Source organism: Macrotis lagotis, chromosome 7, assembly GCF_037893015.1.
Source record: "Macrotis lagotis isolate mMagLag1 chromosome 7, bilby.v1.9.chrom.fasta, whole genome shotgun sequence".
Taxonomy (NCBI): Eukaryota; Metazoa; Chordata; class Mammalia; order Peramelemorphia; family Peramelidae; genus Macrotis; species Macrotis lagotis.
The window spans coordinates 202,247,772-202,267,168 of NC_133664.1; the positions used below are offsets into that span (position 1 = coordinate 202,247,772).

Consider the following 19,397-nt stretch of genomic DNA (forward strand, 5'->3'; position numbering starts at 1 on the left):
ATCTTGTTGTTCAAAAAGCCCAACAAGGCTACTTGTATTCAATTAATATTAAACCTATAATAAGGGAGAGGGCTTAGTATTATTGAAATTAAGCAAGTCTTCAGGGGTTGCCCTTATAATAATATTATCTTATCTGGCTATGTTCCATAGGTATTTGAGTCAAGTAATCCTCTGAAAGAATTACTTAACAGTGACTGAAATGTCTAAATATTAAGTCATTAAAAGGAATGGCCTGCTAAATTCAGAGAATTTCTAATGGTGTTAATGAACATTATAAAAAATTACTTATACAGAAGACATAGTAAGTAACTAACCACATTAGAAGGTTTAATAAGTTTTCAATCTATTTTGGTTATATTTCAACATAATTTATTGTTTTGTCTAAAACAAACTATCAAAAATTACTTTATAAGTCTAGAGAAACAACAAATTTCAAATAAGAGAATGGAAGAGTTGGAATATCAAGGAAAACATGGAAAGAAGGATGGGTTAATAGCACTTCCAGACTTAAAATTTATTTCATAAATCAGTAATCATCAAAACTATTGGGAATAGGTTTAGAAGTAAAAGTGAATCAATGGCATAGACTAGACAAATAGCAACCTTAAGAAAGAATGCTCTGACATCATGGATGGAGAAAATTCAATTCGTAGAATTCTAAAGTTTCACCACAAACTCAGCAAGGTGGCAAAAGTGATAAAAGATGTAAATAATCTATACTGAAGGAGCCAAGGTAGATAGGTAAATGAATGGATGATTTACAGCAAACTATCATAAACTTATTTGAAGTATGAACTGATCCAAAATTATGGAAAGCAATTTGGAAATATGTTTAGAAAGTAACTTAAACTTTCCAATCCTCAGATCCAGAGGTATTCCTTTACTACTAGACAAATATTCCAAAGACAATAGTGTTCATTTATATCAATATTTGATGTCACCAAACTTTCCTTTCTTTTTAAAATGTCTGTTAGAAGGAAAAGCTTTCAGGATAGGGTAGGGAAGGATATATTCAGAAACAAAAGTGTTGTTAAAACAAAGAGCATAAATTTTAGAAAAATTGACAGGAAAAAGAAATAAGCAAAGAGAATATATACCATGGGAAACAACTAAAAGATCATTTTAAAAGTGATCATTTTTCCAGTTAAAAACAATGGATTAGAAATGATTAGTATAGAATAAATGATTATAAACTGATGATGGAGTATTACATTAAGAACTGTGTGTGGCAACCAATATTTGTTTACTAAAAGTCAAGACAGAAAATAAACTTCCTAAGTTGTAAAGAAAGGATAATGAAGGAATTTTAGTATATAAATTTCTAATAAAGAGAAAAGAGGGAATTAAAAAAACAAACACCAAAGTTGCAGAGACAATAAAATAGCCAAGAAAGAAAAGAACCTCTTAAATCAAAATAAAGAGAAAAAACATACTGAAGAAAAAGATCCGAGATAAATGACATTTCTTTGTTATAGACAATAAAAGACAAATTGCAGTGAATTCAGAAGGAAGAAAACATGAACAGACGGATATAAAATCAGAGAGTGAAAAAAAAATAGTGAAATAAAGTCCATTCAATTTAAATACAGACAAGAACATTTGAAAGTCACAGAAAAGAACTAAGCAGAGTTAAAAGTTACTGGCATGAAGTAGAATAAGTATCAAATTTACTAAAACAAGTACAGAAAATTGAAGTACAAAAAGGTTTCAAATTTCTGAAAGGGAGATAGATAATGGTCAAAAAGGGAATAAATGCATTAGAAAGACATTAGGATGATTTTAGACCTTTAATGAAATCAATTTTCCCAATAAACCTATCATTTCCTAAAAAAAGATAAAACAAATCACCACTTAGTTCCTAGCATTAATTTATAAATACTTATTCTTACTTCTTGTCTTTTCTTAAGGTCCTCTTTGGCTGCTCCGAAGCGCTTGGTCAACCTGGCTATTTTAGCCTAGAAAAAAACAGTTACAAAACTGAACAGTTTGCATTTAAAAACTCAATTGAACCTAAAGGGAAAAAAAAACCTCAATTGAAGGCTAAAAAGAAGGTAACAAATAGTATTTCTGAGTAAATTACACTTTACATGTCTCTTAAGTACTAGCTCCCAAATGGAAGCATAGGAAGTCAAACAATGTCAAGAAAAAAGTAAACAGGAAATTATAGCAAAAATTTTCTTGAAGCTTTCTCAAATATTAATTTCCTATAAGTTTCCTGTGGTAGTCATGATAGTGCTAATATAATTAAAGTACCTAAGAACTTAAAAATACAAGAAGAAATTTAACAGAAGCCACATTATTGAATCCAATTTTAGTGGAAATAATTATAGTTACACATAGATGCTTCATTCTATCATTTATTCAAAGTGCAACAAGCTTTGAAATAGCCAAATAAATCATTAATATAGCCTCTTTTTCTACAATATTTAACTAAAATTGAAATCCTCCAATTTGATTACTTCAATATGATGATGCTGAATAAAGGGACTTTTTAAAAAATTAAGTTAGATATTAAAATAAGGATACCAAAAATATACACACAAACACAAGCCCTACAAATTTACCATCTGATGCTGAGTAAAAAACAAGTTTTGGGGGTTTTTTAAACTCCTACTAGGGGCAAATCCAAAGCTGTATCTTATCCACAGAAACATACAGCAACTGATTCTATTAACACATAAAAATTGCTTAATTGCATTAAATTAGGTGGATTTATTGCTAATTTGATTAATTTTCCTATGAAGGCTATGATAATTCAATTAAATATATATAATATTATCTTTTAAGGAATATTTTTCAGATAGGAATAATTCTGTAGAGATAACAGAAATAAATGGGAAAACATTTCAATCAATTCTTTACACTTCATAGCACATATGGAGACTACCATAATTCAGGTCCACATCACTATTCCCCAACAATTGTGGTAAAGAAGATAGAAGTGCTAACTTTGGAGTCAGGAATATGTGAGTTCCAATTCAGTGAAATTAGTTGCATGATTCTAAGCAAGTCATTTAACCGCATTCTGCCTCAGTTTCCTGATATGGAAAAATGGGGATGATAATAATAATAGCTATCTCTTTGCAAACCTCATATACAATCATCATCTTCATCTTCCTTATAACTGGGAACTGTATTTACCTGTCCAATCTAGCCTCTATAAAGGTGTAAAAATAATCTTTCCTACAGCTTAAGACTGTTGATGTTACTGCCCTGCTCAAGAGGCTTTAGGAGCTCCCTGTTGGCCCTAAATATAAACTGATTTCTTGGACATTTAAATTAAATAATATGTGTTCCAGATTATAATGATCACAAAACTAATAAATGTCTGAGGTAGGTTTCAAATTCTGGATCACTGATTTAGAACAAGAAGGATCTCAGAGGTCATGAAGACCTACCCATAATTTAACAGATAAGGTTCAAAGAAGAGAAATCATCTGTCCATATTCACTGTGGTTAAGTGGTGAAGCTTAGGATTTCAATTTAGACAATTTTCACTTCAAATCCAATGCTCTTTTCATTACACAATGCTGCCTACATTCCCTCGTTTCTTCTACATCTTAGGACCATTCATACTGCAGTGAAGAAGTGACTTGCTATATGAAATCGTACTTGATACCCCTGTTCCTTTCCTCCCCAACTATTAGTATTCTTTCACCAATCTCTCAAGATTACTTTATATGTACTTCATACCAACTTATGTGTATATTGAGGTATCCCCATAATTGATCTCCCTTTCTCAACTAATAGATCACATTTATTTCTTTCAGAAATTCATTCATTATATATTGATGAAACCAAGTTTGTTCTCTTCCTGATCAATTTTAGAAGTTAATTCAGAAATCGATATCTAGTTATTAAAATTTCTTCCTTTAAAAGCATATGTTATCAACTTAAGAAACAGTTTAACTTACTAAAATTTCATCACTTAGAGGTTGTGGAAACAAACTGACAAATAGAAAAATAACAGATCTAGTCTTCTGAGAAAGTAATGAATTAAAATTATTAAATTGAGTTCTATTAGGGTCAAGCCTATCATCTCTCCCTAGAGATGATTTTTTGAGAACCAATGCTGCATAAAATATGAGCATAATACAAAGTAAAGTACTGCTAAACAATGATGATTATATGTATTTTATATTTCCTGGTGGAAAGGTTGGTTGCCTAGAGCAACAGAAAAAAAATTCTCTACCTTAGTCATCAAAATTATCACCCTCATATAATATCATTAACTTTTCATTTAGGTATATAAATGTTCTTTTTGTTGACCTTATAAGTTTCAATAATTAAAGGTAATATATTATGAAATGAAGGCTAGATGTAGAGTCAAAACCTAGGTCTAATACATAATAATCATGCAATTATAGAAAAATCACTTACGCCTTCTATGCCTGTTACCTTATCTGTAAAATACTAATTCTTTTATTGCCAGTAACATCATGTGGGGCAAGTACCTTCTAAGTTACAAAGTAACATAAAAAGGGAACTTCATTGACTACCATTTGATAACAGCACCACTTATCTAGGATTACCTCAGTAAGTACTGTTAGATTCTGCCACTAAAGGAAAGTCAATATTATCCTTTCTTTTTGACAATATTACAAAGTGCTACAATTGTTGAATAATACTTTAGTTAAGACAATTCTTAACAAAAAAAAGAATTATAAATGAAATGAATTATAAATTGTTGAGGTGATACTTTATAAACAACACAAACTATGTGATAATACTGCTGAATATATAATGTGACTTCATCTTGAATTGGGTTTAACTTTCTTCCATGACTTCATTTGTTTTTTCAAATTCTGTAGCTGCTATCTCACAAAAACCAGAAGTTTTGAGATGTGGAAAGGGACTTAAGCAGTCATCTACTCTACTATACTATTGCTATACTTCTATACTATACAATCTACACTATCACCTAACCAATCAGAATCTGACCTTTACCTCAAGACTTACAATGGGGGAACCCACCACTTTTGAAGGTAGCCCATTCCACTTTTGGTCAACACTTAATGATAAGGGAGGCTTTTCCAAAATTTGAAATGCCCCCTCTGCAATATCCACCCAATGATCTTATTCTGCCTTCCAGAGCCAAAGAAGAAAAAGTCTAATCCCAATTGTACATTACAACCCTTCAAGTAACTAAAAATAGATATCATATTATGGCTGAGGTTTCTCTTTCAATATTTCCTCTTATGACACAGACTCAAGATTCTTATTCATCCTAGTTGCCTTCCTTTGTTTTCTGCTATCAATATTCTTTTGTAAACTTTGGCATCCAGAATTGAACAAAATATTTAAAAGGTCAGGAGAGAGCACAGAGACTATCATCTCCCCATTCCTGGAAACTATACCTCTCAAAGAAATCAAGAGATTTCATCAGAATTTTTGAATACCATACCATACTGTTGACTTACAAAAATTCTTGTCCACTAAAATCTTCACATCCTTTTCAGAATAACTGCTCTCTAACCATGTATTCCCGTTTCTATGTCTAAAAAATTGGTTATTTTGAACTAAAGCAAAAATTTCACATTTGACCCTAATCAATTTCATTTGATTATATTCTGTCCAATGCTCTAGAGGGCATAAAACCCTTTTTATATCCTGAGTAAAATATTCTATCCATTTTTTTGGTCATTTAAAAAATTTATGAGCATGCTATATATGCCTTTAAATCATTAATAATTTTTAAAAAATGCCCAAAAACAAAAACCACAGAGCCTAACTAAGATCTCAAGTGCCCTGCACTGGACACATCTTGCCACAATGATGATTCTTGACTTCTGACGCCATCTAATTAAATCAATATCTAGTCTACATCTCTATTATCTTCTCTACAAAAATCGTCATAAAATACTTTATCAAATCCTTTGCATTTTAAATTTTAAGTAAATTATATCCATAGAATTTCCCTCATTTACCTCTTTAATGACCCAGGTAAAAAAAAAAAATCTTTTATGATCTCTTCTTGCTGAAACAATGCCAGCTCGTGGGAATCACCATTTCCTTAAATATATTTTCAATAATATTATCTTTTATGAGACATTCTAGAAATTTTCCAGAAATACAAGTTTACTGGTCAATGGACTATAAACTATTGTATTTCATTTTATGAAAATTGGGACATTTGACTTCTTCCAATTTTCACATCTATGAATTAGTACTGACAGTGGCTCATTCACAACTAGCAATTTTTTAAACAAGAATTAGTTAATCTGAGCAAATGGGTATACTCTTAAAATCTCATTTGTCTTAGGTATTAACTTTCTCATAATTATTTTTGTTCTACCATTTGCCCCAATTATTCTTGACAAAGAAAACAAGTAAAATATAAACTTAATAGAACTTCCTTCACTATTGTTAGTTATCATTATCCCAATGGCGACTATAAGAAATTCTATTGCTTCTTCCATCCCACCTTGGGATTTCCCCATCTCATTCCCCTTCTACCATTTACTTCTCCATCACTGATCTTACCTAAACACAATCTCTCACACAGAAACTGGGTCACTGTACTTTACTGTCCACCATTCCCTCTCAAATATTTGTTCCCTTCTGATCCTGCCAGTAGTCAAACCCTTGCCGTAGTTAATCTAACCAACCAATCATTTATTAAGAACTTATGTTCTAGACACTGTGCCATGTGATAGGAAGACAAATTATCTGGGAAAAACAAACCACCTCTTCCTCATTCCCCAATTTATAAATGGTCAAAGTGTATGTATCAGTAGTTCAAAGGGAAGAAATCCAAGATCAATAGCCATATGAAAAAATGCTCCAAACCACAATGTAAAAAAAAATACAAATTAAAATTCTAAAGTTCTGAAGCAGGTAGATGGAACTGTGGATAGAGCACCAGCTCTTCAACCAGGTGGATTTAAATTCCACCTCAGACACTTAATACTTACTTAGCTGTATGACCCTGAGCAAGTTACTTAATCCCAATGCCTTCCAAAAACAAGCCAAAAAAAAAAAACAAACCCAAGCTTCTAAGTTCCATTTAAAAGTTATCAGACTGGGGCGGCCAGGTGGTACAGTAGATAGAGCACTAGCTCTGGAGTCAGGAGTACCTGAATTCAAATCCGGCCTCAGACACTTAATAATTACTTAGTTGTGTGGCCTTGAGCAAGCCACTTAATCCCATTTGCCTTGCAAAAAAAAAAAACCCTGAAAAAAAAATAATTTTTTTAAAAAGTTATCAGATTGGCAAAGATTACAAAAATGGAAATGACAAATTTTCAAAGGGAATGTATGAGGATTTGCATAGACATGCTATTGGCAAAGGATAATAAAATGTACACTGTACAATTGTAAATTGATAGTTTCAGTGGAAAACAACTAAGAACTATGCCTCCAAAGTCACTAAAAACTATACCTATTTTTTGACCCAACAATAATTCAACTTTTGAATTATTACCTCATATTCATCAAACAAAGGAAAAAGACTTATGCATAAAAGTACTTATGGCAATTTTAGTAAAGGCAAAGGAAAATCTCAGAAGGAGTGAACCTATCAATTGGATAAGAGCTGAACAAATTATGATATATAAATGTAATGGAACACACTACTCCTCAAGAAATTAATGGGATAATAGAGAGAAACCCTGGATGATTTGTATGAACTGATAAAGAAGGGTTATCCATTAATATCAGCCTCCCTATTTTCCACTCACACGAAACAAATTGTTTCCAGATTCTTAACATTTTCTCTTGCTGTACTCCAAACCTAAAATGTTCTTCTTCCTCATCTATGCCTCCTGCCTTCTTCAAGTTTCAGCTAAAATTTCACTTTCTACAGGAAACCTTTCCCAGTTCTCTTTAATCTTGGTGCCTTCTGAAACTAATCCCAACTTTTTGAGGTGTGTGTGTGTGTGTGTGTGTGTGTGTGTGTGTGTCTATATATGGTTGTAAGAGAATTTTTGATAGGTTATCTCCACTGGATTGAGCATTCTTAAAGAGCAGGCTGTTTTTTGCCTTTTTTGTGCCCACAGAACAAGTGTCTGAATAAATTTCAAGTTGACTGACTGAAATGAACAAACTAAGAGAATAAGTTTTATGGAATAACAACATTGTCAAGATAAATTACCTTAGAGCTTTCATCTACAAAATAACCAATCACAAATTCAAAGGTCTTTCTACCCACCATCATTATCTATCCTCCTGGGAAGTAAAGTGTTTTCTGTAAAGAATGAGATTTTTTACATCAACATAAATATTTGTTTTGTTTGACAATGCAAATTTATTACAAGTGTTTTCTTTTTTATTCTATGGAGAGGGGAAGGCAAAAGTTAGAAAAAGAAAAAAAAATGCTTTTTGTTACATGGAAAAAAATAAAATAATCAACTTCTTGGAAGTTTTCCCCTTCAGGTCACACACAACACTTTCTATTTTAACTGTCAAATAGAACTATCAAGTAATCTTAGACAACAGTTATTTATGTAGTTCTTCCTGAATGTTTGGTTGATCATACATAAGAGCAGGAATTGGACTTCATTTGAACTTCATTTGAATCTCCATGTATCACTCCCACCCAGGCCACCATTGACACCAAACAAATGCTAAATATATATTCTTGCAACTGTTAAAAAAATTCCAATAAGAGTAAGAGAATCTGGAACAGCAATTTTAAGTTCAATGTAAACAAAATTATGGTCCCCAAACAAAGGTTTTATTAGTTCAAATACATGCTATCAAAATGCTGGTAACTTTGGAAACAAACGAAGAAGCAAAACACCTTCACTGTACAATGAATCTGTTCTTTATGATCTGTATCATTAACAATTTATTCTAAATACAAATTAAAATAATGATGTCCTTTTAAAAGTAGCTGGCTGGTCAATTCCAAAGCAAACTATAGAGTTTTAATTCCAGCAGAACAACATTGCTAACTCCAATACTAACTATACTATTGCCAGTTTTGATGATTTCCTGTGACTAATCTCTTTACCCCAAAAGATTCCAGGAATGAGCTGGGAGTGGAGTTCTTATGATTCAAAACTACTAAAATCTACCTGAACTATGGAGATTATCACAGTATTATAATTACAGAATTTTTTCTAAAATTATCAAAAGGGTTAATTAAACTAGAAATACTAGAATCATCTCATTAATATTAAAGTCTGATTTTTAATATCGTTCAGTAATATGACTACAAAGTGTCATACATTGAGAGCTGGAAACATGGGTAACAGTTTTAATTTCACTACTAAATCAGTTTTGTGACCAGGAGCAAATTACATAGCCTTTATCCTTTCAAGTACATTAAGGTCACAGAACCATAGAATCTGAAAAGATATGGTGGATATCTAATCCAACAAATTCTTAAAATAATTCATTGTACAAAAGACTTATAACAGTTATTCAGGTTTTTTTTAATGCTGAAAGTATTTATTAAGCTGGGATTGGTGAATTTAAAAAATATTTTAATAACTTTTAATTTTTGGCAACTATTACTCTTCTCTTCTTACTTTGTCACTTGCATCAACTTTCATCTACAGCACCTATTGATTTACATTTTATCAGGAAAAGCTGCTGATGCTCTATTTCAGAATCCAGCTCCTTTCTTTTTCATGAAGAGTCACAAATTATGTTTCCCCACTAATTTATACATTTTTCCTACTCCAAACTCATGATAAAGTTCAATGTCTTTAGGCTAACAGGGTAATTTTTTTTTTAACACAAATTACTTTGTCTCGCATAACCCAATTCAGGAGTTCTTAACCTAAAGTCTGTGAACTTATAAAAAATTTTAGATAATTTTATTTCAATATGCTTCCTTTATAATCTTATATATTTTATTTTTATTTATTTATTTATTATTTATTTATTTTAGGCATTTACAAACACTGTTCCATGGAATCTGAAGATTTCACAAGCCTGACAAGAGGTCTGTGACCAAAAAAAAGGTTAAACATCAATGATCTAGATGATGGAGAGGCAATGATAGGAAAGGAAAGCCTGTACTCTGAACATAGAAGTCACCAGGACATGAAAGAAATAGAAACATCACTTCCTCAATACCAAAAGTGAGATTCTCAGTGCTTATTTTAGTACTTCTAACACAGTACTGTGGCAACTGCTAGGGGGCATTATTACAGGATTTCATTCTCTCCATTTCAGTTGACTTGACAAGCAGCTCAAATTATTTTCTTTCCTCTCCCTAACCCTTTTAAATACTACCTGGTCAAACAAGAATTTTCTTTTTCTGATTCTTTAGATCAAGTTCTACTCTTTCTTCTTCAAGTTCTCTTTGAGTACTTCATTTTCTTTTGCTATACCTTCTCCTATGGCTTTTCCATTGAGCCTAAAAACATCTCCTCCTTTAGCTCAAGCCCTTTCCCTTCAATGTCTGCCCAAGTCCTCTCAAATTTCAAATCCTCTCACAATTCAATCTCTGCCATCCTTACAAATTTCAGTGCCCTTTAAATTATCTTCACAATTCATATTCCTTTATTCAGCTGTCTTCCTTCTACTGTCTCTAAGCACTTATCTTCTTCAGAGTCTATAATTTGGAGTGAATATACAGTGGATTCTAAAATTTCATAATTTTATATATCATGATGAGGGAAAAGTTTTTCTTTTATTTTGTTGTGTACAAAATTTAAGTTTGCATTCATACCTGCAATTCAGTAAGAACAGTTTTATGCCTCTTGTTACATTCAATCTTTTCCACACGCATTTTCAGGTCAGCTAAAGTCTTATCAAACACGGCACACTGTAGAGCACTCAGTTTTTCTTCTAAAAGTCGCTGTACAACCTAAAGAATATAAACAGCATTATGATATCAGAAAATATAGGATATCAAAGCAGTGAAAGTATTATAATCATAACAGAAAATATGACAATTTTTCAAATAATTCCATAGGCTAAAATATATATACAGTAAGTTGATTTGATGACAAAATTTCACTTTGAATTTTTTTAAAGTAATATTCTCCTGGTGATTCTATATGGTTATGAATCTTAGAATGCTAAAATATTATTACATCAAAGTTGTAGAAGCAATGCATGGTGAATGTAAACAGGCTGTCCTGTTACTATCAACAATGGTTTTTTGGGAGGGGGGATATTATCTGGATAAATAAAAATATGAAAGAGGAGTGGGTATATGACAATATTACATCAAGGGTAAGAAATGAACTTATCAAGCATTATGTTACTCACAAAATTTAAAGAGACTTCTGACACACTAGGTAGTCTCTTAATGGAGCAATAAGCTGCCAAATCTTGTTGATTCTATGTCCACATTTTACTTCTATTCTCTACTATCAACTCACATTCTACTGTTGAGAACAGAGGTCTAATAAAGTATTTACTTCATAAGTATTAAAGTCAAATAATTTGGCTTGAAAATAATTCAATGGTCCTGATCCATGGAACTATTTATCTGCCATCTGCATGCTCTCCAAAAAAGAACCTCAAGTAATCATTAAAAATGTAAAAATGGCCATTTCTTATATTTCATTCCAAATATGCATTTTGGAATACAGTCTATAATTTTCTTACCCTCACCTGTTTCTCTACTTATCAACTTTTTTTCCCTGCACATTATCTCATCTTAATCAAACTCAAAAATCTACCAATATAGAAGAAAAACATTATTTGACTTGACTATAAGAAGAAAATGTCCCTGGGAAATATAATTAGTTGATTTTGGAGAACAAAACAAAATATATCCCTTCCCCCAATAGAGAAACTGGAGATTTGGAGTACCAAACATTGGCTATGATATTAAATTAGATTTAATTGTTCTTTTGATTAGTTTTACTTAAATTGTATTTCTTACAAGGGAAGACTCATGCATTGGAAGTGTGACATAAAATGAAATGACTAAATTGTTTTAATATCCAGTAGACATTAGATTACATCTTTTTTTCTAAGTAAGTCAAAATCAGTTTGTTCATAGAAAAAAGAGGTATGTGGGTTTTTCCCCCTATTCCAATACCAAATTCTCTTCCCATTAAAATATTTAACTATAAGAAAAATCATATTATATTTCTCTAAGTTTCAGTTCCCTGCTTTACAAAATAAGATAGTTCTAGGATCTTTACTTCTAAAATTATAAGAAATGGTAAATGTTCTCTTTATAGCTGGAGAACTATTCACATTAACAATTCACTTAACCCTCAGAGAACCCCACACCCTCAAGTAACATAAAAAGGTCATAATACTAGCATGGCAGTATAGTCTGTGAATATATGGCAGGACAAGCACAAGGAAGATCTGTATTCATGGCCTATTTCTGACTCATCAAGCTATGTGATCATGGGCATGTTATTTTACTCTCCTTTTCAACTCAGGCAATTTATTTAAGTCAATATATTACAAAGGAGCTGCTGATCTTTATCTTTGAAGGGAATTTCCCATGATGATTAAATCATAGATCTAGATTCTCACTCTAACCACAAGTTCTTATACCTAAGTTATGTGAAGATACACTAGGAAACATAAAACATACTAAAACAAACAGCTGTTATTGTTATCTGGATTAAGAATTGAGAATTCTACCAACAAAGGGAAAAAAGGGGAGGAAATTGCAAACAGTCACCCAGAGGTAACAAATATGAGGCCTATCAACATCTGGAGGAAAGCCCAAACCAGATTAAAATGTAATTGGGAAACATTAACAAAATAAATAAAAATACAACATAGATAATATAAATGTGATTTTCAAAGGCAACATGTAGCCCTGTAGAAATCCTTTTGCAATCCTTCTATTCCATCTATCCACCTAAAATTTCATTGAAAAATCTATTCCTTGAAATATGGACAGTGAAGCTTGTTTTTCACATGTTAAAATATGCTAGTATCTCCCCTCTATTATTTTTAATTTATCATTAGACAGATTTTTGCATGCTGTCTCCCCTATTAAGACTGCAAGTGCCTTAAGAGCAGAACTTTTTTTCTTTTATCCCCAGCACTTATTATTTTAATTTTTGTTATTATTCAAGGGAGAGAGTAAAAAAAAAAAGGAATGCTGGCATGACTAATGTGTAAGAATAAGTGTCTAGACTGTGGAGAACAAAGTCTATTACCTTCAATTTTTTTAAAGTGTCTTATATACTACATAATTTTGCTATCTCTAATATTTTATTTTCTCCTCAAGGATATGATTTCTCTCAACACATCCAATTTCAATCAATGTATAACATGGAAAGAATGTAAAGATTAACAGACTGCCTTTTGGGGGGGAGGACAGGAAATTGTAAAATTCAAATTAAAAACCTTATCAAAAATGACAGGTAGAAACTACTATTGTATATAATTGAAAAACAAATTATTTTTTAAAAAGAGAATAGGTATCTAAAACAAGCATCTGATTAGAGGCTGGGACCATGAACTATAAAACTCCATTTAAGGAGAAAAATCCCCTCCCCTCCCCCATCCCAACACAAACACACACACACACACACACACACACACACACACACACACATTCTTCCTCATTTCACACTTGGCTGCTCTATTTTGGAATGTTTCTGACTTCTGTCCTCCACCCCACCATTTTCAAGTTTCTTCTGGGCTTAGTCGCCTCCCCCCCCCCATAGCTTTGTCTTCCTGTGTCTATATCCCCAGCAATTAGCATAGTGCATAGTCCATAGTAGGAGCTTAGTAAATGTTTAGTGACTATTAACCAGAACAAGAGCTGTCAGAGGATAATGCTCAGTGCTTAATCTATAAATACAGAGTCTAAATTTTGTAATTAATGGCTAAGTAATCCCTCCTCTCCCCTAAAGTTTATTAAACAAAGGCCATTTGGAGGGAAATGAAAAAAACAATGAATGGAAATCACTGAAATTATTATTTCTTAATCTTTACCTACTTTAAAATTTAAAATAAAGGAAGGGCCCAGGTAACTCAAAACTAAAGGAAAGAAAAAAAAACTAAATCTTTTTCTGCTGCATGGAATTTCATATGATCATGTAACCGTGAAAGAAGGAAATTCAGAAAAAATATTACTTAACAATTACCTAGTATTGTCAACAGTGTATATAATCCTTAATGTAAAATATAATCTTTAGTGTTCCATTTCTGTAGTAAAACCCCAAGACAACCTTATTAGGATTACATATTGTTTTAATGATTTATATTGAAAGTTGTTAATGTTCTAGATCTTTCTAGGAAATCTAACTCAAAGTTTTCCATTCTATATCTGATGTGTATGTAGTTATCTATTACCATACCTTTTGAAGCTTCTGGTTAATGTCTCCTCTTGCTGTAATCTTTACTTGGAGTTCTGCTTCATACTCTTCTCCCAAATAGCGACGACGTTTAGACTGAACATTATCCATATCTTCTGATTTGGACCGTTTTCTTCTTGACAACAATTCATCTGTAAATACAAAATAAAATGAATGCTCAGTTTGACTTTATTCCTACTAATCTTCTTTACTACTTTAGGACAGAAAAATTGTCTCATTCCTCATCATTCAGCAAAAATGAAAAAATTCTAAATATTAATCTGGTTACAGAAAGGAGACATAACAGTAGTAGTTAAGAAATGCAAAGAGAATTATCCTGATACAATAATAGGAAATTTCTTCAATTTATTTTTAATCTATGAGATCAACATTTTAATGTTAAGCACATGGCATACTTTTTTCAGGCCTTTCTTCTTCATCTTCTTCTTCTTCTTCTTTATGAGTTTCCTTTTCTTCTAATTTTGAATCCTTTTCTTTTGTCTCTGTTTCTACTGAAAAAAAAGTAAATTTTACATGTGTTAAGTCAAAAGTAATTCATTATGATCCTATAATTTTCTAAAATCATGATAATTAATAGTTATAGAAATGACAAAAGTCAACTTCAATTAGAATACAAAGGGAAGAAACAGGAAGAATGTTTTTTCACAGCGTGACTAATATAGATGTAACATGATTGTGTATGTATAACATATCAGATTACTTACAATCTTAGGGTGGAGTGAGGGAAAGATGGAACAGAGAAAACTTTACAAAAATGAATTGTGAAAACTTTATATGTAATAGGAAAAATAAAACTTAAAAATTTTTTAAAAGAAACAGAAAGAATGACTATTAAAACTACTTTAAGAAGGTTGTGGTCAAATTTTCTGTTCATATTAAACTGAAATACAGACCTTTCCTTCTACCTTCCCTTCTTTTCTTCAAGATTAGATCTCCATCTCCCTACCTTACTCAAAGGCCACTCACAGGCTGATCCTCTCACTGATTAGCAACAACTTGGTAGGAGTTTCACTACAGGAGGTTCATTATATTAATGCTAGACTTACTGGGTAATGCTTAATCAGCACAGTTTCACTATAGCTCAAATCTCCAAGCTTCAAGAGATTGGATAGACTCAAACTCCCTGGTAGGAAGTCCAGCTAATATCTATTAGATATTCTTAAGATTTTCTTAAAATGTAATTTAGAAAGCTTAATTTACTGATACCTTTTACCTTAAATAAGAAAAAACTACCATAATACATAAGTAAATACAATTCTTTAAGTTCAAAAGTGTTGGTAAAATTGAGAATCACAGACTGCTTACAAACATAAGGTCTTTTTACAAAAACAGTTCAACTGTCATGTTTAATAGAAACAATATTAAGGAAAAGAAATACTACAAGAGAAAGTGCAAGTGATAAAATTAGAAGTACCCTAGAAAATAAAAACAATGAAACATCATTGACAAAATCTTGACTGAAAAGATCTAAGTTGACATTCAGATCTATGTCCCAAGAAGTATTATATGAAATAACTGATAAGTTAAATAACTTTTAGCAATAACTTATTCTACCCTTCATTTTACAAATGAGGAAACAGGACAGGAAAGATTAAGTGATATGCACTTGCTCAAAATGCTATTTAATAACAGTCTGACAACCTATTATCTAATTATCACAAGATCATAGATGAAGTCATCCTGTACAATGCCCATATTTTAGCTAGAGAAATTAAGAGTTAAAGAGGTAGTAGTCAGTTGACTCCATAGGTAGGCAGGCTGGGAAAGTTCATATTAAGGTTCTCTAACTCAACAAAAGACTATGTATTCAGTGGTACACATTGCATAACACCATAATAAAAATAATTTCTAATTCAATTCTGGTTTTGTCACATAAAACTATGAGTTCAGAGAAATGGCTCAAAAGACAAAAAACTTGTTAAAAGTTACATTTTTCTACCTACAAGCTTAGAAGATGATTTTCCTAAAAGCATGGGGTCTGAACTTATTAAAAAAAAATGAGTTTAAGCTCCACTTAGGACAGGCTAACTTTTAAATACCCTTGGGCAAAATGATTGCCATGGGGAGTTTTTTGATCTGCATTGGTACCCTACTTGGTATTCCCTTGACCCAACACCCCCCCCCAAAAAATACATTTTGTATATTCTCAATATGGACTGTTTCATTTTTGTCACTGTATCCCCAGCACTATGCCTGGCATAATAAATATTTAATAAAAGAGACAGGCACAGAAAAGGACATTCAGTCAATAAACATTTGTTAAAGGGCCTTCTCTGCTTTAAGAGATAAGGATACAAAGAACCACAGAAGATAGTCCTTGCACTCTAGGAACTCATGGGCATAGAGAGAAGGCAGAGAAAGACAAAAAAAGATGACCCATGACTGAGCTTCAGGGTATTTATTATTGGGGGGAGGATATGGATCAGAATTCAGTAAAGATTGAAAAAGAAAGACAAGTCAGAAAATAGGACAATCAACCAAAACCTAGAGAAGAGGAGAAAAAAGTAGTGAACAAAGAGCAGCTAAGAAAGGAATTGGAGCTAGGAAGCACAATGAATAGAAATGAATTTAGAAAAGTTTCCTCATCTTTAAAATGGTTATAGTAAGAGCACCCCCTTTATGGGATTGTAAAGGATCAAATGAGATGATTTATATAAATTTAACTGTTCATTAGAAACAACAACAATAAAAACAAGACTGTCACTTTGTAGAGAATTAGTTTCACAAAAATGATGAGTCCAAAAAAAAACCTAAAAAAAAAAAAATGGCGAGGGTAAGATACAAGACTGCAAGGGAACAATGAATGAGAAGAGGAATTGGAGGCACAGTGTAGATAGAGAATATGTGAATGACTGTAGCAGGTGTAATCTGTTATAGGAGAAAGGACAGATGAAACCAAGATAGTAATGGGGAAGATGACACTGGAAAAGACAAAGACTATCTCTTCATTACAGACTAAAAGAGGAGAAAATGAGGGATTACATTAAGGGTTTTGAGAGGAAGAATGTAACAGAAAAATTTCACAGTAAACATCCCTTTTCTTAGTAGAAGCTCAGAGATCCTCTGGGGGAGAAGCTAGGGCAAAGGCATATGTGGTGTAGGAGGCTCAATGAATACAAAATGTAACACCTGCTGAGGGGAAGAAGATAGAAAATCAATTAAGGTAGAATAAAAAGATGCCTGCCCAGAAGAGATTAGAGAACAAAGATTCAATAAGGGCTTGAGTGACTCCTGGAGCATCTCTTTAGCACAAAATGAGCAGAGAAGATAGATGGTAGGAATAATCTGGAATGGACATTTTGTAAGACATCCACAGTATCAGAACAAGGGCACAAGATTCAAGATTAAAAATTAGTGTAACTGGGCGGCTAGGTGGCGCAGTGGATGGAGCACCGGGCCTGGAGTCATGAGTACCAGAGTTCAAATCTGGGCTCAGACACTTAATAGGTTACCTAGCGCGCTCTCTCTCTCTCTCTGCCCCAGGGACTCAAGACTCCTCACTTCTATAACAAAATCTTTCTGCTAAAATAAGGCCATTCTTAGAAATTTTGTGGTGATTAGGAATTCATTTTGTTTTTGAAATTTCTGGGATTTATTTGTGATACTTAAAGCAATGGCAGAATAAGGAAGAGATGTTACTTTAGAAATTAAGAAAAAAAAGAAATTAAGGGAAATACTTTTAGAAAAAATATTGAGAAAGTTGGTACTAAGTCTTTCTCTTTGCTATGATTTGCAAAAGGCCAATTAAATTTTTATCTATGAACTAATTAGTTGTAATAATTATTTGATAGTGATAACAGTTATGCCCAATATAGAATTAATAAGAATTTGGGACCTGAATAAGAGTTCCAAACTTAGGTTCGCTGTTCCTTAGACACATTCTTAAATTGGTGCTTTCAGGCAAACAGAAAAGCAGAGTAATTAGTGATCTTGCTATTTTATGAATATAGTGAATCTGGGATCATACAAAGGCCTAAGATTCAATTCCTGAAGTCTCTCCTTTCAGAATGATAAGAGTGCAAGGAGACAAGAAGTAATAAATCTATAAGTTAAGAAGTTAGTTAAGAACCTTTTTTGTTGTTTTGGTTTTGTTCTAAGAAATAAAATTCAGTATAGAAATGTTTTGTTAGTGAAGAGTTACAATTTAAGAGCTATCTTGTGTCACCCCAATTGGAAATCTGATTATTTTTTCCTTTGTTTGTTTAATATGGAATTAGAACAGAAGTGGGGAAATGTATGCAAAATACTTGAATTACCTAAATATATTCTCATTGTTTAAGGGGATTCAGAGAACAGTAGTCTGTCTATTTGAGCATGGTTAATAACTGAACATGTTTTACTATAAACAGTGTTTTATATAATAACTATATGCCATTTGAAATTATTGTATTTATAAATCCCAAGTCTTTGCTGATGATTATTAAGCATCTTAAAGTAAAATTATTTGTACAATGTTGGCAAGCTGTGATTTTTCTATGACTCTTTTGCTGTGCTGTTAGCAATACAGATTACAATCATTATCTAAGATAATTGATCCATGTGAGATGAATTAATCTGAAAGTTGATCATTGGAACTTGACATTTATGATCTTAAGGGAATGTTAACCTATACTATTATGAATCAGACTTCAGGTAGGATCACTGAGGAATTCTTTTGGATTATCAATTATCCATGATGCCAGTAAACCTAAAAGGTTTTCAATCAACATGACCTGAGGTAAGTTTCTCCTGCCTCAATTTCCCTACACAACATTTATAATACTACACCTGAATGGCTTTAAGCTTGGCTCAATTCTATTCTTCAGTAATATCTCACATTTTCATAGTACTTGAAAGTTTACAAAGACCTTTCTCTATAATAACCCTTGTGAAGTGAGTATCTTTATTATTAAAAAAAATTTAAAAAACCTGCTTAAGTGAAAAATGAGAACTGAAACCTCTTTTCTCCTAACTAAATCCAGAATTCTTTCCATAAAGTCAAATAAAAAGAGATGATTTGGGGTGGAGCCAAGATGGCGACAAGAAGGGATCTAGTCTTAGGAGCTCTCTGATAAAACAAGGACTCTAACTAAACTTTCGAGAGACAGAACCGACAAAGGGACCCAGAGAGGCAGTTCTCCTACTCAAGGTAACCTGGAAAAGAGCAGAAAGGCTCTGCTCCCCAAGGTCAGAGGGGTGGCCCGCCAGAGC

The 19,397-nt window shown here is 32.2% G+C and overlaps 1 protein-coding gene across 5 annotated transcripts in view; it reads right to left on the bottom strand.

The window, feature by feature from the left end:
- ATF7IP (activating transcription factor 7 interacting protein) overlaps positions 1-19,397 on the bottom strand; it is a 137,193-nt gene that overhangs the window by 47,724 nt on the left and 70,072 nt on the right. For 4 of the 5 annotated variants that reach the window (XM_074194540.1, XM_074194543.1, XM_074194542.1 and 1 more), the window contains 4 exons: positions 14,603-14,698; positions 14,190-14,338; positions 10,625-10,762; positions 1,890-1,955 (listed from right to left, as the gene is read on the bottom strand). In XM_074194540.1, coding sequence (XP_074050641.1) covers positions 1,890-1,955; positions 10,625-10,762; positions 14,190-14,338; positions 14,603-14,698 — 449 coding nt within the window. The remainder of the gene's footprint in view (positions 1-1,889; positions 1,956-10,624; positions 10,763-14,189; positions 14,339-14,602; positions 14,699-19,397) is intronic. The other variant, XM_074194544.1, reaches the window with a different exon arrangement.